General features: G+C 35.3%; 1 protein-coding gene across 1 annotated transcript in view; it reads left to right on the forward strand.

Moving 5' to 3' along the window:
- Positions 1-12,523, forward strand: part of TMX3 (thioredoxin related transmembrane protein 3) — a 29,226-nt gene extending 16,703 nt beyond the window's left edge. Inside the window, exons 11-16 of the mRNA XM_066561209.1 lie at positions 1,299-1,356; positions 2,066-2,119; positions 2,436-2,492; positions 5,777-5,906; positions 8,079-8,147; positions 9,517-12,523. Of these exons, the coding sequence (XP_066417306.1) occupies positions 1,299-1,356; positions 2,066-2,119; positions 2,436-2,492; positions 5,777-5,906; positions 8,079-8,147; positions 9,517-9,783 (635 nt within the window). The 3' untranslated portion in view covers positions 9,784-12,523. The remainder of the gene's footprint in view (positions 1-1,298; positions 1,357-2,065; positions 2,120-2,435; positions 2,493-5,776; positions 5,907-8,078; positions 8,148-9,516) is intronic.
- Positions 12,524-24,913: the final 12,390 nt, after the last annotated feature.

Here is a 24,913-nt window from a genome sequence, read left to right on the forward strand (position 1 = left end):
TACATGTTTATAAAGCTAATATTGTTACACCTACATTTTGAATGGTTATTTACAGAAATGCTGTTGCGAGTTGTTTAAATATAAGTTATTTCTTCCTGTTACATTTTTGACTAACAATTCCTCAAAAACAAAACCCCAAAACTTTATTAATACACTGGAGAAGCCATCATTTACTTTAAAGAGCTTTATGTATTAATACATAGTACCTGGAATTTCTTTTGCAGTCTAAAGGCCATTAGTTGTCTCCTGGTGTATTTATTAGGTAACGTCTTAGGGTGGAAAGAAATGGGAAGAAATTGAGAATTGATGTATGGACGAAGTGAAATGGGGAGAAGCTACTATTTCACAAGGAATTACGGGAGTGAATCATAAGTCTTCCCTTAAAACCCTTCAGTATTACTTGAACAAGAGTGACTTTTTATTTTTGAGGGGAATGCTTCCTGTGGCATGGTAGGAACTGAGCAATTGATTGTCTTGATGGGGAGGGTTTTGAGTGAATTGTGGCATCTGGAGCGAACTGAAAAATCAGCCCTCTGGAGCCTTGGCTTAATCTGGTTGATGACTGACTGCACTGTTAACAGTTCTGCTTTCCTAACTGCAAGGGCTTGATCTGGAGAAACCTTGGCCAGCTTTTTAAACATACTTTTATCTGATTTACCATACTACTCTTTGGGTTTGGAGTTTTTTTTTCTTTTAATCAGAAAAACTTCACAAAGTAAATCTTGAAGAGATTGGTATATTCTGGTGTTGACCTTTAAGCTCATCTGACAGAGGGCTGTGAACTAAATTGTGTTTCTGATGTCATGAATTTTGGGCTCTGCCAGTACGTTTTCCAATTTTTTTCCCCTTAATGCTCACAGCAGTATGAAAAATAATTGTTATTAAATCCATACAATAGTGATTTAATCACTTACAATCAGTTTGTAATTGCTGCTGTATAATACAGATCTCCATAGCCTCATATTTAGGTGTATGCAAACATGCAGCTTGAGTAGGAAATAATTTTTTATCTGCATTTTCTCCCTTTTAACTTCTTTCTATGGAACTTCTTTCTATATTGCATTTTCATGCAATGCCAGTGGTGTAGCATTGAGCTCCATCTTAATTTATTTATTTTCAGTAGCTTTAAGACCACAGCTTGGTCAGCTTGAAGAGGCTCTTTGGCTGTGATTCTTGTTTATACTTAAAAACTAATTCCTGTCCCTGGAAAGTACCTGATCTTCTAAGTTGACATATTTCCCATTGGAGAATGTGTGTTTCTTTTTAAATGGTTTCAAGAATTTTATTTCTTATTTTAGGAAAACTTGTGGCTATCGCAGTCATTGATGATAAAAACTCTTCAGTGGAACATACCAGGTACAGAATTAAGTATTGGTGACACTATGGGAGAGATGTGCTGGTATGACATAGGGAAGTTTGGAAGTTGCTTAAATATTGAGAAATATGGGTTAAATGAGTGGGTTAAACTTGTAAATGTTCTGACTTAGTGTACTAATTTTACTTAATTTATGGCTTGGTTGAAGCGCATGTGAGTTCACTGAGATGGTGGGAGTTCCTGTATCACCCTTCTGCCATTTGTTAATGGGATCACAGGAGCAAATGATGATCTCATAGCTTTTCAAAGCTATTGTGTCACCTTTTAAACAAAGACAAAAGTGCTTGAGTTCTGATGACTTTGAGATGAACTCAGTGAGTTTAAACAAATGACTGTGCTTTAGTTCACTCAAATTGAAAATTAAGCTAGTGATGCTTATATATTAGTTGTCTGTGGAACTTTAAACAAGGGATGTTTTTGCTGGGGTTGGAGTTTGCCAAAGAGGCTGAGAGGAACAAGACCTTCCCTCGTCCCATTCTGGTTGCATATACAGACTCAAAAAATACTGTTCAAATACTGTGTATGCTATTTTCAACCTTTAGGAACTAAGCAAGATGAACAAGGTATTTTTTGATAGTCCTTGTTGCTGATGAGGTACGAATTGCTGCTTACTGGGGAAATCTCAATGTTTATTATTTGTATTTAGAAGGAGTTTATCCTGGATATTCATGCCAATTTTTTTCCTTTCAGATTAAAGTCTATTATTCAGGAAGTTGCCAGAGATTATCGGGATCACTTTCACAGGTAGACACACATGGGACTCTGATGTTTTAATGCTTCTTCTGCATTAATCTTTCTAACACAGCAGTCACTTTTTTTTTTCCTAAGTGAAAAACGTTACAGTGTGTGCTTTTATATTTTTATACTGATATTTAAACCATTTCATTAACTGACTGTGTTTCATAATGTTGTGTTCTAGATCATCACTTCTTTTGAATTACATTTCTAAGTGTGTGCTCTCATTTTCAGTTATAGGAAAAATATTAATGGAGAACTTTTGCTGAAACCCACTATTGTGTTTTCTTTTTCATCATTTTATTTTTAACTGCTTCTCTTTCAGGGATTTCCAGTTTGGCCATATGGATGGAAATGATTACATTAATAGTTTACTAATGGAGTAAGTAAATTCTTATTTGAACTTTCTTTCTTTGGTTGTATTTGTTACCAAATGTATTTAATTGATAATAATCTTACAGAAAGTTCTTGGCTTTCATGACTTAAAAAAAAAACCACTGTCATCAGAATTCAGCCTGGGCTGTAGTATCAATTAATTGTTAAATTAAATGGTATAAATATATAATTTAATGTTAGATGTTTGGCTTACTGATAATGCTGATTGAAAAAGCTTATCTTTTAGGTCTACTTTGTTAAATTACTGTTAGAGTTGTGAGGCTTTCTTTCTTGATGTATTTTTATGACGTGCATAGAAACGCACCTCAGCAGAGAAGCATAGAATGCATGGAAGATGCTGTCTGCACTTGATATGTACATGGTATATTTTGAAATATATAAGTGGTTTAACAAGATGCTTGACAGTTGCCCTTACTATGATCCTTTTCAAAAAAATGCATAATTAGAGAGTTGAGTTGCTTGGCTTTTGTAGTTCTCTCCTTCTCCTCTGGCCTTTGGAGGTCTGAAAGAAACAAAAACCAGGAGTCAGTCTGTAAGTTTTCCAAATCCATTTCTCGGGGATCACAACATTATTAAGCATGTGTTCATGATCCCTAAAGATTATAGGAGCTTCATAGGGACCCAAAAGCACAAGGTCTCTATTTCTGTAGAATGTCTGTAGATTAACACCTGCTTTAAAAACAACTGTCTCTCCATTAAAATTATGTGATTTGATTGAGCCAGTGCTTTATAATTGCCAAAAGTGAGACCTTCCTCACTTGCTTAATTGCTTCTCCTGTGCAGGCTCTTATGTCTGTCTGCTGAGCTCTTCCATCCTGTTTATCTGTCAGTAAAGTGTCTGGTTTTTGGTCTGAGCAAGTAGGGAAGTTATTTTGCTGATTCAACAACGTTTTCCCTTCTACTCTGCTGAGTACCAGCACAGATGTGCAGAGAAGTAGGGGAGGGAGATGAGATATTTAGGAGGAAGGAAATTAAGGGAAAAAAGACAGAACTGCCACTTGGAGTGGTAGTGATCTAGTGGCAAGGTCTGTTCAGCTCGTTTGTTTCACTGAATCTGCAAAATGCCTGATTTTATTATTTGTAGTATATGGAAAGTTCTGGTTCAAGTACTCACTGGTTTTTAATTATTTTCTAAACCCAGTGTATACCTTTCAAGCATGAGTAGGAATTTGCAAAAGAATGCAGCACATTATGTTCAAAGTAGTGGCTCTTCATGTGGCTACATGAATAATTAGAGTTAAAAAAAAAGTATTGCAAGTGCTTCAGTTTGTCACCAGGTGGCAGCAAGTAGAAAGAGAAAAAATCTAAATAATGAGAAATGTATTGCAAACCACTTTTTACTGTGCTAGATGCACATCAGAACAAATTCTGTTTTCTTTACAAAGGACAAAATATTGTATGATTTCTGGGGATAGAATAAGACCCATAATAATAGTAGTAATAATAATTTTGTGCATTGCAACAATAATGCACAAAAGAATAAATCAGAATATTATGTATTTTAATTGAAATACATAATTTTACCTAAAATTTTACTTAAAAATGCTTTTCAGTATTTTACTGAAAGTAAAAATACAGCTTTTTATGAGCTAAGGTGTATAATATTACTGTCAGCTATAGGTATATGTAGAACTCTCCTCTGCTCTTGAAAGTAACACATTAAATGTGCTTTTGTGAACTTTTGTATAGCATAAAGAATCTGTACATGGAGGTTACCTTTCAGCTGCTCTACAACCAACTCCAAGAACATCAGTTACCAGACTGTTAAATGCAACAGAAACACTGCACCTAGTTAATAAAACTTGTTCTGTTTTGCCGGAAGGACATATTTTGGCAGGAATTGGGAACTTTTACCAGACGCTTGCAAAAACAGTGACTTGGTTAGCGGGCCTTCTACTTAGGTCCCTAGTAAGAAAAGAATAAAAATTTCAAGGGGAAATGTTGTATTTATTGACTCCTATGTTGCAGATTGCCTTGGTGTACAAAGTTGTGTTATTTGGTTGTTTTTTCTAAATTTCAATTTAAGGGATGGCATTATTTTGCTATCCTTGTAATTACCCTTATGGTTTTTGAGGTGTCACCATGGTTTCAGCTTCAGTACTGGGAAGAGAGTGGGCACCTTAAACCTTTAAGTATTCAGCTTTCTAGAAGTTCAGAAAATTATCACATATAATTAAACTTTTTCACTTTTAAGTTTGCATTTGAATTAAAATCAAAACCAAAAGCCCCACCTAAAAATGTGAGAGAAAATTTAGGATGATTTCAATGACTCCACATAAAAATGGACATATTGAGTAAATAACCAGTATTTTCTTTAAATAAATTACTATGAATTGATAGCCAGAGATAAGACTGAAATCATCATCAATTTTACATGTATTGCGAATGTACATGGATAGGACACTATTAGACAAGGGTGAAAACATAGAAAAACAAGGTTTGAATTGCTTCTACTGTGAAGGAAGTACTTGAATTCATTGCTGACAGAGTTATAGAAAATTGATAGACTTGATAAGGTTGATAAATCTTAAACATGTTTAATATATTTAAATCTTTCTTTTTGAACAGTGTACTTTTGCAGTATTAAAATTTCTTAACCTGATCTTATTTTGAATTTAGTGCTATAGCAAACAGAAAATTAGACTGGTTTGTGTCCAGAGATAATTTCTAACATTTTTTTTCTTTCCAATTATGATGTATGTGCACATGCACCTGAAGGTTAACTGCTGAGTAATAATTCTTTAAAAACTCTGTTCCTCATAAACCATATCTAAAAGAGCTGTAGAAAAGCTGTGCTTGGCATGGTTTCTTCTTTCAACTTGACCAGCAGATGTTAATTGGTAAAGGTGATCAGTTAGACAATGGTTGTGTGGGATTAAATTTTTGAGTTACACTTCTGCCTTTGTTAACTTAAATACTTAATGTATTTCGTATACAAGGCTGCTATTTGTGATCTCTTACTATTTGGAAAGTCATAAGGTACCTGATTTTCTGTTGCTCTGGGTATGTAAAATGCTTTAAGCTTCAATAGTGTCACTGACACAGATGTGAAGGAAAACAATATTAATGAGAAATGTGCCCATACCATTCATGTCTATACCATACCATGCCATACCTTTTCTCTTGCTTTCTTGTTTTTAAAGAATTACTACGAAGAGCACATATGAAGATTAATAGATTCCCTTTTGAAATAATGTAGGGATTACTTGAATTGGAATATTTTATATGGTAGTTGTTTAAATAGATCAACTGTCTCTTTTATGTTTCCAGTGACTTGACAATCCCTACTATTGTTGTATTGAATACCTCCAATCAGCAATATTTTCTACCAGATAGGCACATTGAGAGCACAGAAGACATGGTTCAGTTTATTAACAATATCCTGGATGGTACAGCTGAAGTAAGTCTTCTTAGTGGCTTGGAATATATTGGTTAATGTTTATTTCCTTAGATGCTAAAGTAAGGAAAAAATTTGTTACTCTGATATTTATGCGTGTGTTTAATATTCCTATCCTGTCTTACTGTCTTGGTTGCTGTCACTGAATATGGGATTGTAAATTCTGCAGTCATGCTGTTTCATGTTGTACAAAGCAAGCTTTCTTTTGTTTATAGCATAATGGTAGACAGCCTCTTTTGATATGCCTTTTACTGGTGCAGTTGTAAATGGAGAGATTTTTATTCATCTCCTGGTTTGCATTAAATGCATTTGTTTAAAATTTTGAATGATAGTGCATAATGGAACTGCACCCTTTCTTTTGGGTGGAAAATTAATAAATCAAATAGCTGGAGGAATTACAACTTCAGAGTCAAAAAACCAGTATTATACTTGCTTTGGATGTTAGAAATGGACACAAGCTTACTCCTCTCTGCTCTAAAACTAAAAAAGAGCTGTCTTTTGTTAAAACAGCAAAGTTAATTGGAATTGATGACTTGGATATTTTTGGGTATCTATTTCGTCAGTGTCCTGTAAGTTGAGCAGAAAGCTATGTTGTGTGGATGAGGAAAGAGGTCATGGAGCAGAACTTTCATTTGTGCTTCTGGGGAAAGAAGACTTTGCCATGAAGGGCAACTGATAGTTAATAATTTGGCTGCCTCCTGGGAGAAGCCTGTTTTTGGTTTAAATCCCAATTGGCTGTATATTGAGTGCTTCCTGTGTTAGCTGAATCCCACTTGTATGCTGGCAGTTTTAGGTCATTGGATGGTAATGGCAAATAATGCAGAAGATATTTGCCATATGGGGTTTATTTCTGTATATTTAATCTCCCTGGTTTTTGTAGAACATGGTATAGGTGGATTTATGTGCTTTTCAGGACTTTACTGGCCATGCTTTCCATTGCAGTGTGAGGGGTATTGCTATAACTTGGTGGTTCTTTGTTCTTGAGTTCTCGCTTTTTTAATGGTTTTTAAGTGCATTGAGTTATCAGCATCAATTAGACTCTAATTGTATGTCTCTTCCTGGTTGAAACAACAAATGTAATTGGTTTCTGTCTGTTTGGTTTTTTTATTTAGAGAAGAATCATTTGTGATGCCTCGTGTTTGTTGCTGTATTGTCAGTTAGGTCTTTCTATCTTTTGTTTGCAGTATCTCAGCTAGAGTGATTAAAGGTCAGTCTAAATTCACATCTCTGTACAATACAAAGATACAGGATCTGACTTCATTTAAGCTGTCTATATTTAAGGTGTCTGTAGACATAAAATTGCACTACTTTGGCTGCATTCTCTGCCCAAGAAATTGTGCAGCTCTTGAGGAATGAGAGTCTTCAAAGTATGCTGGTAAACAACTAATAGGATGCAGACTTTCTGAACCACAGAGAAGTTTCTGCGCAGTCTGGCTTTCTCCCTTCTCTTCCTTGGGAAGTGTTGGATTAGTCACCTGGATGATACTGTTATTCTCTAAGACTCTATAGGTAACTTTTTGCGAGTCATCTTTGTGGACTTCTTTTGCTGTTTGGGGGGTTTTTGGTCAGATCATGTGCTGATGAGTTGACTTCCAAATATGAGTTTGTTTCTCTGGCTACCAAGGAAGGTGAAAACCAGTCCTGTTGAGCAGATAGACTGCCTTCTGGTTCATGTAGTTATTTTGAACACTGCTGAATTAGGGGGCAGTGTAGGTACAGCCTGTCATTGCTTGACACAGGTTTTATTTATTACACATTCATATCTTCTCTTTGCTTAGTTCTTAGATGTTTCTAGAACTGTGCTGTCGTAATCCATAAGTGGATATTCAACAACTGCAGGAAAGTTCAGAAGAACTCTGCAGTTTTACCATTGTTACATGAGACAGTTGTTCGTTTTTGTTAGTGTTTCTTTATCATAGGAGAGAGAGTGTCAGCCCATTGTCTAAGTTGGCACAGATTGTTTAAAACAATTGTGAGAGATCTTTTCATGAGACTGCTGAATAATCTTTGTCCAAGCTTGGCAAGTGGGAGTGTCTGGGCATCATGAGATATAAGAATAATTACTTTTCATTTCCTTCTAAAGGGACTTAAGATTGCAAGGTCTGAAGAATGAACTTTTGGAATCATAACTGAAAAGTGTCAGCAGTTTTGACATGGTTCCATTTGAAATTTCAGGCACAGGGTGGTGATGGACTTCTGCAACGAATCAAGAGAATAATCTATGATGCCAAGTCTACTATAGTGGTAAGTTTTATTTTTCATTGAATTAGATGGTGCCCTTGTCAATCAGGATACAAATAGTATCAGAGGGTTTTAAAAATATTTTTATATGAGTTGTTATATATTGTGTATATATTATAGGTATATGTATAGGTTTAAGCCAAATAAAATTCTTGATTAGAGTTTTTAATATGTGTGATAAATATTCAACCTATCTTAGTTTCTTCATTTTTCACTGCTTTTCTGTATGCCTGACATGTATTTTAAGGGATAGAACAGAGAGAATTCAAGGTCATTTCTTTGACCCTTTTGACATCCTTACCTGAAATTGGTACCACTTCACTGTTCTAAGGAATGTTGCATTTTTGTTTAATTACTTAGAGCAGAAGGGATTAAATACTACTCTTTGTGTAGTTTTAAAGCAAACATTTTTACTATCTTTCTCATAAGTTAATTATGCTTAACAAGATTTTGTTGGGAAGATGTACACAAATCCATTTCTTCTCTTGTCCTACATAATCAAATAAACCTATGCTGTGAATTTAAGTTGAAATTCACTTAATTCTAAATGAGTGTCTTCCAAACTTCTGTGAAGGTAAAGTGTTTAGCCACCAGTTTCTGAAACCATTGGTCCTTCTTCCTGTGCCATTAGGCTACCCTTCAACAGGAAGCTCTCTAGAATTTTTCTGCAGACTAATTTTTGACAAGAAGACACAAATAAGAGGTGAAACTTTTTTCTTCAAAGTGGATTTTAATGCTCTTAGAACAATTGTTTCTAAAACTTCAAAGAATGCATAGGATATGCAGTTGGCATGTAAACATTAACTATCCCAATGCAATATTGTACTACTGAACTTGTGTCATTTTTTATGAATTTATAGTAGAAATTGCTGAAGTTGAGGACTCCTTGCCATTTTTACAGAAGAAAGCAAACAGACAAACCTTATTAAAAAAACCCCACAAAGCAACAGCAATAATAAAACCCAAACCAAACAAGCAGAAAAATCAAAATAACACATCCATTAGGACAAGGGCACATAGTCTTGAGTTGTGCCAGGGAAGGTTTAGGTTGGATGTTAGGAAGAGGTTGTTGACAGAGAAAGGGTGATTGGGCATTGGAATGGGCTGCCTAGGGATGTGATGGGAGTCACCATCCCTGTAGATGTTTAATAAAAGACTGGATGTGGCACTTGGTGCTGTGCTTTTGTTGGTGGTGTTATGTCATAGGTTGGACTTGACGATCTGAAAGGTCTTTTCCAACCTACTTGATTTCTTGGTCCCTCTAAAAAACACTGATTTTCATTTTGGATGTTTTTTGAATAAATACACAGAGTGATAAGAGAAGTAACTTTCTACATTTACTGAAAGTGGTTTTTACTTTCTATTTCAACAGTCTGTGTTCAAGAGTTCACCACTGCTGGGATGCTTTCTCTTTGGGTTACCCCTGGGGGTCATCAGCATCATGTGTTACGGAATCTGCACAGCTGATACAGAGGGAGAGGTATTTGAGCATGAGGGAGCCAAAAAAGAAAGTGGTGATCGAGAGCTCACAGATGAAGGCAGTGAGGAAGAACAAGAGGAGGAAAAGAATGGAAAATACACAGAACTTTCAGATGGAGAGCTTAAACAGAAAGACATTATGGAAAAGAAAAAAGACTAACTTGTTTAGCAAGAGAATTCTCTAGAATTTCCAAATAGACTTATTTATTGGCAGTTGTCATTTATTGGTTATCTTCATGAAAGAGGATCGTTTTATCTGCATAATGGTAGTTTTGACTTGCATGTATTCACATTTTCTCAGAAATTGACAGAAAAAAAAGGATATTCTCTTAATTGTCCTTAGTAGATTAACAAAGAGCAATTTAAACTGAAGAAATGTGCAGGTACAGTTCTATACCATTTTTGTAAGAGTTTTGAATTGTTCATTTCCAAAACAGAGATAATGTTACTTGACCTTACTATATGTGATGAACTGCTACTAATATAGCCCAGCTATGCACTGAATCATATAAAATTAAAGCTGAAAACAAGGAAAAGTTAAGAGAGCTGTAAAGTGTTTCAGAGCCTGATAGCTGAAGACAACTTAAAAGTTTCCTAAGAAGTCACATGTTCTACCTGTCACACATTAGTATGGGAAAAGAAAAACAAAACCAAAACAACAAACTTTTCTATTTCCTCAAATTAAATGTAAATTTTTGGGAATTGGAGGACCATTCTACCATAGCAGTCAAGAATGTTTACTAGATACAGAATATGGGAATTATACGCTGTTTATTAGTGCTTTAGCAGCTAAAAATATTGGAAAATTATGTTAAGAACATGATTGCCTGGTAATTACTTTCTGTGAGTGCTTGCACACTTAGAGTGCAAAAGATCTGTAAGATTTCTGAATCCACAGCACAGCTTGATAAAGGAAGACATCAATATGAACACCTTCTGACTATTTGAATAATTCTCTAATGACAAGCTTTTTGAATGGTGTTTATTTATTTTACAGTGTATACTTGAGATTGTTAGAAATCTTTGAGATAGGCAGTTTTGTTTGAGACTGTTACCTACTCTGAAGGAGGGAGTTAATGAAGCTTAATATTAAACATCAATAAAGATTGCTCAGTATAAAGCATGTTTGTTACCAGTTTCATCATAAAAGCCACTTTTAATACAAACCTGTGACTGCAAAAAGGACTAATTTGTGTCCAGGGCTAAAACTCTCCAATGGTAAACTATAAAGCAGCCTTTGGCATCAATGCCATGAAAAGTACCACAAAAACAAAACTTATATTACTCCACCTCAAACTATTCATGCTGGGTTTTTTCATTTAATTTCTCTCTTTTTTTTAAGGGTATATTACTGTATAATACAAAATACTATGTCCTCCTATAAGGCAGCTTGATCACATAAGAAATTGCTATTTAGTGCTACAGCACTAAATTAAGGAATTTTAAGTAGTAACCATGAGTAAGCTTAAATAGACAAGTTCTACGTTTGAGTAAATTTGATGATGCTGTAGAATTATAACCAGGGAAAATGTATTGCATTCTTTTTCCCTGTGGGAAAGAAACTTGTTTCTTCTGTTTAAGTAGCTTGCTAACAGCTGGCTTCAGGTTGCCATGCAGAGTACCTTAAGTAGATCTCTGACTTGAAAGATTTTGATTATCAAACAGTATAAACAACATGTAAAGAGATTAGGAATTTTTAAAAAAAAATTCCATGTCTGATTATGAATACAAACATTTTCCTTTTTGAAGGAAAGATTATAAGTGTGGTCATAGAACACTGAGTAGCAGGTATCTGATACGGTTTTTTCCCATTTTTTATGTATTTTCTGTTTTCTTTCTATGAATTGCCTTTTTTTTCATTTTTTTCATTATAGCCAATTGTACATAGTGGCTTTAGTTTTCTTGCTTTTTGTTGAGGTTTTATTTTTTGGTAGAACCTTTAGGAGGTGTAGGTTTAGCATATACATGAGGAATAGGTGCTTAAAAATGTGTTTAGAAAGGGTTTTTGTTTTTTTTTTTTTTAATGGCATTGAGCTCCTGAGCAGTTTATTGAAAAAAAATTTTAAAAATCACTTAATGAAAAACTTGTAAATTTCTTTGGACTTCTGCACAACTCAGTGCTGATTAGTCAAAATGTAGGACTATTAAGGCAGTAGTATGTTTTCTTTGTCTCTTTTCTTAAGATTTCAGTACAGATCAGTTGCATATTTAATGTTGGCTCAGGCTGGAAACCTGCAGCATTTGACTTAATAAAAAAACCTGACGTGGTCACTGGAACCGTGCTGTTCTTTCTCTGGAGTGTAATGAAAAGAAAAAAAAATGCTTGAGTTCTGCTGCTGGACTGTTTCAATGTGGAGCCTTCTTTTTTTGTGGTTATTTTTGTTTGTGTTTATAGTCAGTAGTAGCCAGTTGACTAGCTGTGAAGTATTCTGAGATGTGGACCTGAATAATGATAAATACTGTGGTAGAAATGGATCACACTGGGATCTGTTCAAACTGTAGCACTTAATAGCTGGAGTTAGGAGGAAAGCCTGTGTGTCAGTCACTTCTGAACTCTAATATCAATCAGATGTGTACTGAACTGTTGAAAATTAGACTTGAAATGTACTGCTGTTTTCATCAAATCCTTCCCCCAGCTACATTGAACAAGTCTTGGGGAGAAAAAAAGGGGGACAGGTCATATACTGGGTGTCAGAAGTGATGTGAAATTAGGTGTTTGCTGTGGTCAGTCAAGTAATCTAGAATGCTGTCTCAGGAGGGGCATTTTATTTCTTTTCTTCAGTCTCTAGAGGTTTCTTAAAGCAACTTCACTGTAATAACTTTGGATTCATAAAATAATGCTGCTTTTTTAAGTCAAGTGTAAGCCTTTTGTTTTTCTGTAATAAAAAGGACTTAAAAGAGCTTGTTGCCTTTGGATTAATTTACAGTGTCAAGCTTAGATGTTACTTGTTGTGTAGGAGGCTGTTTCCTGGGATGTTTGTACTTTAGGCCCCCAGTCATTCAGTGCAGAAATGCAGCTGTTATTCTGCAGGATTTTAAAAATACTCTAGAGGTAGGAGTTTATATTTGCTTTTCTGTGATTTAGTGAGCACTCTAGCAGTATAACACAAATGAATCTCCAAAAAAGCAGTTTTAAAATACCAGACCTACAGGAGTTTCTGTAGCAAAGGGAACCTGAGTCAGCCTGTCCTAGCTTACATTTCCTTCTGGAAGCACTTGAGTAGTCCTGGCACTTGGACGTGCTCAGTCTCATGCTGCTTCATTGTTTGCCTGGGCTGCTTTAACAGCTCTTGTCCACACTGTGGTGCTCACTGCCCAAAGGACGGGAGGATGGCACTCTTAGACATCTGATGTGATGAAGATGGCACAAAAGTGCTTAATTCTCATGAAGTACTTAAGCAAAAGGTTCAGCTTGCTCTGTTTTGGTCCAGAACTAATTTACCTTATTCCTCTTGTGTCAGCATGTTTGCAGAAGCAATTGTATTTGGAGTGAGAGGGTGGAGGATTGTTCTGTGGACAGCCAAAAGCTCAGGTCAGTGAAAAGGGTGCAAAACCAGAATGTATTTCCATTAAGCTGTTGAAATCTCCTGAGACTATGTATATGTCAGGCTGTATTATCCTGTGACAGACTGGTACTGGCTCTCAAATCTTCTCGGGGAGCAAAGCCACTTTCTGCAGTTCTGTTCCCATCCCTGAGCACATCTCTAACAGATCGAATCACACTGAGCTCTGGCACCTGATATTGCTGGAACCAACAAAGACAATTTTGACAGTATTGTGCTGAATGCTTTGTTGGGCTCCTGGGAGGTTTTCCTAAGCTGTCTAGGCAGTGTACGTGTTCCTGAAACAATTCTCTGATTTCTGAAATTTTAACCATTTTAAGGTATTACTGTGAATATATTCAGTTTGCTGACATAAAGCACCATTTAGCAGCTGATGTGAACTCTCCTGTTGCTAGCAAACTTCCTTCTGCTTATACACTGAGTAGAGAAAAATGCAGGAATAGCAAGGATACACAGACTACAAGCATTTTACATAAAGCATTTTTGAATGGAGAATTGTGGCAATAATAATATTCAGCAATAAAACCTTTGAAGAGAAGCAAGGAAACCTCTAAGGGAATTACTAGTGAGAGGAATAGAATTGCTTTGTAGTTCAGTTGCAAGATTGGCGTAGACTTCATCTGGGTTGATGACTGTCCTGGCCAAAATGTTGGGTGGTTTTAGGCTGTCTTGAGTTAAGAGATAGAAGCTTTGCTAAGCTCTATGGCTTACACATGAAGGGCATGAAAATGGAATAGGAGAAAGGAATGAAGGAGGGCCATATGTTTTCATAGCAGTGTCTTGGGCTATGAGCTATGCTTAACATAAACTCCCACTGGTATGCATTTAATTCCTTCCAAAAGAAATCTTCTATTCTCTACTTACTGTGCAGAGAGCTTTTGCCTGATAAATTTGCCTGCCATACCACGAGTAACATTGCTACCAAATCAAGGTTATTTGTGGAAGTTTTTACTGTTTCTCCACAGAAATGTACACCCCAGGTTACTCAAGATCCTTTAATGGTCATCATTTGTTCAAAACAAGACCCGAACCCCAGCTCTCTTTTGTCTTAGGTTGCTACACCTCTACTTTAAAGGAATGACAATTTGTAGAATACTTAAATTTGTGCTAAGGTGGCAACTTGTAGTCTTAATGCTTTCAGGAATTAAAGATCTAATCAATAATGTAGGACGTGTATTTTCATCTTAAAGAAGTGGCTTTGGTTTTTCTAAATTAAAAAAATACAAATATTGCAATAGTGGCTGCAATTTTATTCTCTTTACTTGAATAGCAAATGTTGACTCTTAATCTAAAATAGACAAAATGCTGTTCATAGACTGTTAAAACTTTGTCACAACACTAAGAGAAAACAAAAAGACTTTATGACTTCAGTACCTAAGTTTTTAATCCCCTGCAAAGTAATTCTTCTTTCTTTTGTCATTGAGTCATTTTTGCTTGGAACTGACTGTAACTTTTCTGTAAATCTTCTTTTTTTTCCTTAGCATGCTTTTATGAAAGCATTTGTTTGAGTATTGTGACAGCATACTGTACTTGAAAAATTGCAATGCAGACTGGTGATTTGGATGGCCACTGGATAATTTTGTTCATTTCCTCTTTGCTTTTGTAAAATACGTCTTTTTTGATCTTAGCTTTGCATACTGGGCCAGTTGAGCCACTTCTCCTTAGTGCTTCTTGCAGGATCAGAAAATTCACTAAACATAGCCTGTTGTCCTCAGGTGGATATTATAATCTACTCAGTAACATTTTCTGAAAGCAGACTAAAGCTGAAATAAAATTAAAACCCTGTACAGATACCACTATCAAAATATCAGAGTGTTTTTGTAAGAAATTTTTGAGATTTTTTTGTCAACAAACTGTTAAATCTTCAAATATCAGAATTACTTTCTGAACAGAACATCTGGTAGAACAGGAGATGCTTCAGCAAAACAGTGCTCCTATGGTAGACTGCCTCTGAAAGGGTCTAGATGGTCTGTAGAGAAATACAAAGTTTCTAGGAATAAAATTCTACTGTGAAACAAAGAGATCTTTATATAAAGTGGAAGAAAGGTAAGGCTTCCTTCTTTTCAGTCAATATGAAAATTAAATTTAAGGGTATTTCCTGCAGAAGATGGGAGAAATACTTGTTGGCCCAGACAAGCCCTTGACAATGCATTAGTTGCTTCTAAGATGGAGGAGGAGATAAACTGCTGTCAGCAGATTTAACATCTAAAAGCTGTGTCTGGCTCCTGGTGGATAAAATAATTATAAATTATGCTGTGCCTTCATGCAAAATAGTGCTTTATGCAAATAAAAACTTGAAAATTGAGCTAAACCTTGACATGGCATTGTCACGGTACATATCTTTTGCTTTCCTATCTTTTAAAAATACCTTTTTTAAAAACAAATGCAGAAGGATTACATATTTTTAATCTTCATGGCTCATTTATGAAATCTCCAAATGCTTCAATTCCATCCAAAAATGCTATGGGTTACAAGAGATGGTTCAATATATTGTGGTGTTAACTTAAGATTTATCTGATACTACTGTGAGGTAAGATCAACAGTGTTTTGGAGTGGGTTGAAGAAGAGGTAGTATTTTTAAAAGGTAAATAGAAGTATTGTGTCAATTCCTTTGACAGACAGAAATGCCAGAATATGAGAAGTTCCTTTTTGGATCTTTAAGGAGCTGGGAGCTTCTTGTATCACACTGTCATGATTTAAAATAGAAGGATTTCTAGCAGAGGAAGGGTAAGTAATACTTGATTTCTAGAACAGGATTTAAATGAAGATATCAATCTGGAACATAGTTCCATTCTGTTTCTACACATTGCATATGTGCTGTTATAGTTCAAGTGGTCTGTCTTAGGAAAGCTGTCAGTGAATTAATATGAATCTGTGTTGGGTTTTAGTTTCCAGGGAGCACCTGGAATTCAAGCATAATTCAGAGGCACGAGGTTCTTTCTGTGGGCTGTAGCTGCCTCAGCTTCAGATGTCAGAAATTTAAATGCTAAGATATGCTAAAAATAATGCTTTGAGTTGCTCACTTAGCTTTGCAAAGTCTCAAGCCATGTGAGGAAAATTAATCCAACTCAGGCATTGTGTGTTAGCTAATGGAGATTATCTGATTATCTGTGATCTAAACAATCTCGAGAAGTTGCAAGCCTTCTTTTGGTTTTGCAAATGGTGGCTATGAGGTGGGAGGAATTTTTCATACTGACATGATTTCATACTACATCTAAAAGGTGTGATCTTGGCTAGACATGTGCAGCAAAGCTCATAAGAGAATGAAGTTTGCAATGAGAGCTAAAGGTATGGTGATCTCAAAGGCTATTCCTCATGTTTAACTGCATGCTAGGAAATAGTAGTAAAGTAAACACATAATAAAATAATGAAGCTTGTAATATCCATGTTGAAATGAGATGCTTCTCCACCATGCCAGTCATCTTTAAAGAGTGCTAATAAGCCTGTGGTTGTGTCAGGATATGATGCACCTTGTTGGTAAGAAAAAGGGAAGTTTCCACAGCACTGGCTGTTCTTTTCACTCCTTCCCTTTGGAAGAAGGGATACCTCCGTGTTGACCCTTGGTGTGAATTAGCACTGCTGACCTCCAAGCCAGTTGCTTTTCTCACTCCATTTCCCAGGAGCAGGAGGTTGACTGCACAAAGCAGCATCTCTGGTGAACTGCAGCTTTGGTAGCCCGTGCCACACACATGTGGGTCACCCCATGGTGGTTTTCAGAAAGAATTAGGAGTTGGCCACAGTGAACAAGAGCCAGAAAAGTGGTGGTAGCAGAGACCTAGGAGCCCCAGCTTTTGACACCCAGGATGTGTGCTGCTGCAGACAGCTTTAATGGCCATCTGAAGGCACAGGGGAAAGGACGCTCCACACACTTCAAAAAGTCATCGTTGCATTGCTGTGATGATGTATCATAAGGTGAGGAAGAATACATGAGGTGCAGAGGTGAGCAGACACAAAAGCCTGTGGGCTATTTCCTCTGCTGAGGCCCATGCATGCTTGTTTGAAGCTGGGACCAGGCCACTCTGTTTTGGGAACAGCAAGTTCATGACCATAGACAGAGGTTAGTCTGTGCCTGTGGATCCTTGGGCAGTGAATTTGCCCTGTCATGTTTCAATTAGAGTGTAGACATGCCATGGAGCATTACGTTCAGTTTCTGGCCATCTTCCTTAGACGTGAAGTGCAGTTTTAAGTGAGTTGCTTAGGCCATAGTTTCATTATACTGCAACTTTAATGACAGGGCTGGCTTAAGGAGTTTCTATCCTCATACCTTTGTAGGCTGTCCTTCAAATTATGGCCAGGCAAGCTATTGGAAAAGCAGTGCTGTGAGTGGAGCAATGAAGTGATCCAGTTGAATACAACTCCTTGGACAGAACATTATGACAGTGTATGAGAGACCAAGAGTTTGGAGGAAGCAGCAGAGGGGGAAACATTTTAATGGTATTTCATGACAAGCTGGCTATGCTGACTTACATATTTATTTTGCCCTCTACTTGCTCCCTCCAGAATCCAAAGGTGATTTGGCCATGTCCTTACAATGAAGGAACTGTGAGTTGCTATCCCAAGATCCCTCTTTCAGTGGTGAAATAAAATTGTAATGTCTCTTAACTTCTCCTTTCTAGGAGAGAGTTAAAATGGAAGAAGAAAAATCTGAAGCCTTGTCATGTTAGCAAAATGCATCTTGCAAGGGATGTAACTGGGTAAGAGTGGGATGTACAGAGTATAACTGTGGGGAGTCACTGTCACAGGGATGACTCACTAGGTTACACATTTGTAGACAAATTCTGTTTTAAAGCTCTGCATGTGCATGTCAAACCTTTAAAAGGCCTGAAGTCTGAGTCCAGACTCAGCAATCTGTTTCATTTTTGCATGACTACTTATGCAAATAACCAAGAGAAGCAGGAGCTACATTATAAGAAGGAACAGGATTTTCAGACTCGCATTTTAAAAGAAAAATTTGTTTCATGAATAGAAAAAACATTCCTTTATTCCTATAAAGGAATTCTAGACTGATCCATCTGGCACGTAGCAATTACAAAATTTTTTGGTATAATTTTCTGTATGAGAATCTAAGAGGCTTATGAGCTGGATAGATTTAAGGACTATTGCAAGAGAAGGTCAAATGAAAATCTCAAATGTGTGAAATGCTTTATTTTGGAGACACTTTCCAAGTTAGATGAGAGCTATGTGGTTGTAACCTTGAAGAAGCAGAGGAAACAGTACTGAAAATTATTTATTTTATACTCCTAGTATATATATATATATATACCCTATGACAGAAAAGCAGAAAGCACCTTTAACTAGCAGTGGCCAGAGATGTGTGCTGACCCCTCTTTATGACTGAAAAGACCACTTTCTTCAACCAGGTGTTCACTTGCCTGTTATATCTAGCAATTTATTCTGATTTCTTTCACTTCTTTTTCCCATTGCTCTAATTTTCTTTGTCTCTTTTTGTATTTTGCATTCCTATTATTTTACCATCTTGTTTCCCCTGCCTTTTCCCAAGCTTTTTTTTTTTCTTTTTTTTTAATCCCTCATTATTTTTGTCCTTATATAATAGCAGGGATAAATATACATTAGAAACAGACAACACTGTAACAATAAATAGTTAGGAATCAGGCTACTGTGTGACCTCTCACATTGTTTCATAAGATTTTGTTTCCTTAGTGGTCCAACATGCTCAACATTCTAGTATTGCTCATTAACTATGACTGGCTCAGTTGAAAATAATGGGCTATTTTATTATTAAAATAAGATTAAAACTTGTTCCAGGTAACTTGCAGATTTGAGATTGAACAGATTTGTATGAAGTACAGAAAACATGTTGTCTTTGAACTTTTTGCTTAGGAATTACCACATATCACTCCTATATTTAGAAAACTAGAATTTTATATTTGCTCCTTTTGAATTTTTGCTGCACTTAATGCAGGATTTAAGGCTTCCCTTCAAACATACAGATAAGCATTTGCTGATTAGCTTTATCTTGAACTCAGATAATAAATATGGTCTTGCAATCTATTTTCTCCCTAGGCTTTTATTAATTTTCACGATTATTGTACAAACAAACTTATCTGCTACTCTTGGTGCTCATATAGATAATCTTAGTATCAGCAATTGATGTCCTGTTAATTAAATGTATGCAGAGCATATATTTTCCAGATTTAAAAAGCAATGTAGACTTTCAGTTTTTTTCTTCAGAGTCTTTTTCTTTCCTCCTTTATGACAGTGTTCACAGGGGTTCTTGGATGAGGGAAGAGACGAGAATGTTGACTCCATGTTCAGAAGGCTTGATTTATTATTTTATGATATATATATATATTACATTATAACTATACTAAAAAGAAATAGAAGGAAAGGTTTCCTCTCAGAAGGCTAGCTAAGAATAGAATGGAATGAATAACAAAGGTCTATGGCTTGGACAGAGAGTCCAAGCTATCTGGTCTGTGGTTGGCCATTAATTGTAAACATTCAAGACGGGCCAATCACAGACACACCTGATGCATTCCACAGCAGTAGATAACCATTGTTTACATTTTGTTGCTGTAGCTTCTCAGCTTCTCAGCAGGAAAAATCCTAAGGAAAGGATTGTCACAAAAGATGTCTGCGACACTCCTTGTCTCGTTTTTATAGTTTTGGAATTTAAAGAAAGGAGATTATATGATCTAGAAGGGACTAATTTTAATGCACTGGCACAGTGTCTGTGGAAAACACAATGGTTACTGTTGAAGAGTTGATATTCTCTCAGCAGAACTACTTTAACTGAGCAGAACTAATGTTCTTTGTTTTTCCAGGCTGCTGGAATGGTGCTCTGATTCTCGAATAGCCAAGGTGTGTTCATGGAGACCTTTTACTCCTTCCTCTTCTTTGTTAGCATAGATAGAAGCAGACTACCTTAGAAACAAACTACTGTGTCCTGTGCAATTGATAAGCCACAAGGATAGCTCTCAGAATGAAAAGATCTCATTTCCCTTGTTTGAGATATGACCAGTGCTGGTGTAGTATTTACAAGAATAATTCACAATTAGTCCAAATATTTTATTCTTGAATAGAACTATAAGATGTCTGTAGATTTTTCAAATGTTTCTACCACTGTAGTTAATTACCTTTTTGCAAGGTAATTTTTTTTTCGTGAATTGTTTGTTTGACAGTGGTATTGTGTTAGCAAACTTCTAGTTGGGCAAGCCCTAAATTTCTGTGCAACCTAAAGAAATGCTACAGAAAAAATTATGATTCAGCAAATGCTGTCTTGTAGAATGCAACCCCCAAACATCACAAAAGTTAATTTACCTGTATTCATTAACTCTTAGGATTCAGACTGCTAGTTAATGTAATTTCTAGTATCTGTGTCTGATGCAATGAGCTGAAATGTTCAATTTTTTATGGCGCTGTTAATGCTATGCCCCACCCCAAGTCTCTCAGAAAAAAATTGTATTAACTTGGTTCTGCAGAAATGTAGTTGAGGTCTGGTAAACTGTGGTTCCTTGAAATATTTGAACCAAGATCCTGGGAGATAAAAGACTAAGGTAATATGTAACTTAAACAGAAGTTTATCTACAGATTCTTCAAAGCAAAATAACCTTTCCCTTTCAACTTTCTAAAATACTACTGGTTGAAACAGAATTCTAAACTAATATACTTCACTCTCATTGTTTTTACATTCCATTTAACAATCAGCACCTTAATGCTTTTCTAGAGTAAGTTGCTGCATAATGGTAAATAATCTAAATTTATAGTTATATAGACTCCATATAGCTACACAGTTGCTATGAAATGTCTTTATATGTGAACAGTGGAAGCATAGAAAAAATTAAACTTCCTTTAAAACTGAAAATCCCAATGAGAAACAAAATATAAAAGTTCAGAGTAAATTCATCATTAATAAAATAAAATTTTATACCTAGATCAGAGGTGAAACTGTTACACAGGTAAAAATTATAAAATACCTATTTAAATTAATATCTATGTATTTCCAGTTTAATATATTCATGTGAGGGCAATATTAAAGCATCATTTAATTACCTATCCTTTAAGTCTTCTGAGATTCAGGAAAAAAATCACACTAATGAATAAAAAGCAAAAAAGATTATAACCATCAGTCATTTGCATAATTCAATTTTCTAACAGCACATGATTCAGTTACTAGGGAGATTAATAAAGAAAATATAGATTCCCCATCCCCACCCCAAAAAATACTTTTGAATACCATGGGAACATCTCTGTAGTTAACACTTCACATTTTTTAACAAAAATTTAGACAGTACTGGACAATTGCTTGTGAATTTCAAGTCCTAATCTTCTAGCCATTTCTCTCTGTTAACATGGTAATATAAGTAAATACCAAGTCTCTGAATCTGTGTGTTCTTAATGTGAGATCTTAATAATCAAAAGCCTAAACCAGTCCTCCTAGCTCAAGGCAACTGCCATATAATTGAATATTTAAAAGCAATTCAATTGGGGGAAAAAAACATAGCAAAGAAAAAAAAATTCAAATAATAATGTTTTAAAGTCTTTTCCTTTAATGTTTTCTCTTTGCAATGTTCTGACATTCATTCATGATCCCCAGCTCTCAGAAGAGTCACTTTGTGACTCTTTGGTTAAAGTCAACCAATAAAACCCAGAAGTGGCTTTTAATGCTTAATGTTTGAAAGTAATTGGTCAGCAGTTTAAATAATTTATATAATTGGTCAACTGGTCAACTGGTTTAAAATTCTAACATATATATTTAAGAGAAAGATGATCGTCAGTTAAAAATCCTACTACTCAAAAGGGACTGCATTGCCAAAAGGAATCACAGGTTTGATTCAGCTCTAAAATAGTTCCATGTGTATAAGTTATGATTGAGTCAAAGTTGTAATATTAGATGTAGAGCTAAATTATCTGCTGCAAGCCGTTTGCATGATTTTTATAAACAAGTTTTCAGAAATGCTTTGATTACCCACTTCAGCTGCCTTTTGAGTAATCCAAAATAATACCTTTCTGTAGAAAAGTTATGCACCTAAAATGGTGAAAATTTGAAAATTACTTTGCTGTGCTGTTCCAAGTGGGCTTACAAAATGTCAATGATGATGCTATTTCCAAACCAAAGAAAAGAAAAAAACCTGAATTCAACCCTCTTTTTCTTTTTTTCTGAAGCATCACTGCTGTAACTCCATGCATTTGGTTTTACTGTTGTGATTCATCCATGAATATGCTATTTTTCTCCATGCTGGGGTACTCTTCAGTAGTCTGTATTTGGGACAGAGGCAGCAAAATAAAATGGGTTATATTTAGATGTTTGTTAAATTTAGTATCTTTCTCCTCATACAAATTCTATTCAACTTTATTATGTGTATGTGAATATGAAGATACTCTGTTCTGGAAACATTTCTTATGTGGTGCACTATGGAATTGTCACAGTACTGAATTTCTGGGACTCTTACACTATATTTTCTTCTAAAACGCAACTTTTAGAGCCATCTACCAACTTATTTTTTCAAATATACTTCAAAACGCTAGAGTGTGAGTTCTTTTTCTGAGTCCCCAATAGCTCAATATGTAAGATATTTAGGCAGTTCTTCACCAAAAGAATGGAATGCCAATTTAAAGGAAGCCAAGAGCCTCATCCATGAAGATGCCTGAATGCTCTTCATAAACATGTCTTAGGTCTGCATCATGCTGATAATACATAAATGTTAGCTACTTTGGCAATCTGACCATAAGCTCTGTATGATTTTTGTGTAGGAACTCCTGGAAAGACAATTAAAATTTTTACTCCCTGTGTGACCCCCAATGTTTTCTACTTTAATCCTTGTTTTCTGTGCCTGTTTCACTAATAGGAAAAAAAAGAAAAAATCCCCAGGGGACTGAGCAGTGCACTAGCTGAGATATGATTACACTTTTCCTATATCTTTTGTAATGGTTGAGTAACTAATTATTGATGGGCAAATAAGTCATCAAATGATTCAAAAATGTGCAATATATGACTTACTTGGCTACATATTTGCCCTTCTGATATAACAAATATTTTGTATTTTATCATGACTTTTTTTTTAAAAAAGGCCTTTTATTCCAGTTGTGTTTAGATTACTTTTAAAGCTGTGTTTTATGATGATTCTTAATAAAATATAAGAAGTTATATTCAACTTAGAGTATAGCAAGCACTCGTTTTTTAAAATACGAATGCATTTTTTTCTATTTTATGGAAGAACTTTTATTTGTTTTTAATAAACTTCTTAATCTATTTAAATTTGTCTCAAGGAAAAGTCATTCAGGTTAATAATATGTCAAGTAAGGAATAATGCTATTTTTTCTGTCATTTTTACCTGCCCTTTTTGCTCCAAGAATTTCTGTAAGTATCTTTAAATGAACTTCAAAGACTAAGCTGAGTGTTTCAGAAAGTTAACTTGCCAGATATAGCCAAACTTGTGTAGATTTTATATCATACTGATGGATTGTCAGAACAGATACTTTTGAAAGGTCAGTTCAGTAGCAGGATACAGATTTTAATACAGATTTTTCATTATATAAACAAGGATTGATATATGAACAAGATAAATTCGTATCAATAAACACTGAAGTGCAGGAAAGAATTATCTAATTTTCAGCAGATTATAAATTACTTTATAAATATATAGCTGACTTATAAACAAATGAGAATGGTTCATAACTTTGTCATGATTTCCACCAAGTCATAAATACTAATTGAATATGTATGGGAAGAACCATGTGAAAAATATATTTTGGTCTGGGGTGCAGGCAGACTTTGAAGGATGTATTGGATTTACTTATTTAAAAGGTCTATTCTGTTCTCAATGTAGAAAATCTACTGAAATTTTTAACACAAAAGGGAGAAAATTGAGCCACAACATGGATTAGAAAAGACTGGTAAATCGTATATGTGTCCTAATATAATATGCAATTTATAATACATATATGTCCATTTAAAAAAATAGTTAAAGAAAAATACTGCCATAATGGCAAACAAGCTCTGAGATCCAGATCAGCCCTGATATTTTCCTAGATTGGAAGCTCTTTGATGTCATAATGAAAGCAGTGGAATTTCAGCACAAATGTGTAACCTGTTCTGCAAGCGTGATTTGTTGACGGTGGTAAATGACAAATGTTAGATAGACGTGCTCTTGAGGTGCTGCCAGCCTGTTCCTTCTGTGCACGAGGCTTTTATAATTTGTTTGCTATTCCTTACGCACAGCTAAATGGGAATATCCCTGTAATTACAGTTTTGTGTGTCATCAAACATCTGAAAAAATATATCTCTGGTTATTTTGTTGGGATTAAACCATGGCTCTGTGTTATTAGCTTGCTTGTGGCGCTTACTGCAGATTGCAACTACATTGTAAATCTTGCATAATATCCTAAACCATTATTGTTCTTGTCCTGTGTCCTATCTATTAACATACTTTACTGGGGTTGTGTTTAAATTATATTGTTGTGGACTGTTATCAGTTTTAAAATTTTTTATATCACGAGTATGAATAGCAGCCATCGCACTTTGGGAATTTCTTCAATGTGAGCAATAAAATGCTCCAGGAATATGTACAAACCGGTTTCATCACGGTGAGGTTATGAAATGCAATGTGTGTCTTTGTGTCTTAACATGCCTGTGGTTTGTATGCAGTATATTGGTTTAAGAAATGCAAAACCTGAAATGCATTATTGCTTGGCAGAAGAAAAAGAAATACTTGCAAGGGGAATAGTTTTGAGTCGATTTGATGACATTTACTTTTTTGGGAAAAA

Source organism: Molothrus aeneus, chromosome 1 (assembly GCF_037042795.1).
Source record: "Molothrus aeneus isolate 106 chromosome 1, BPBGC_Maene_1.0, whole genome shotgun sequence".
Taxonomy (NCBI): Eukaryota; Metazoa; Chordata; class Aves; order Passeriformes; family Icteridae; genus Molothrus; species Molothrus aeneus.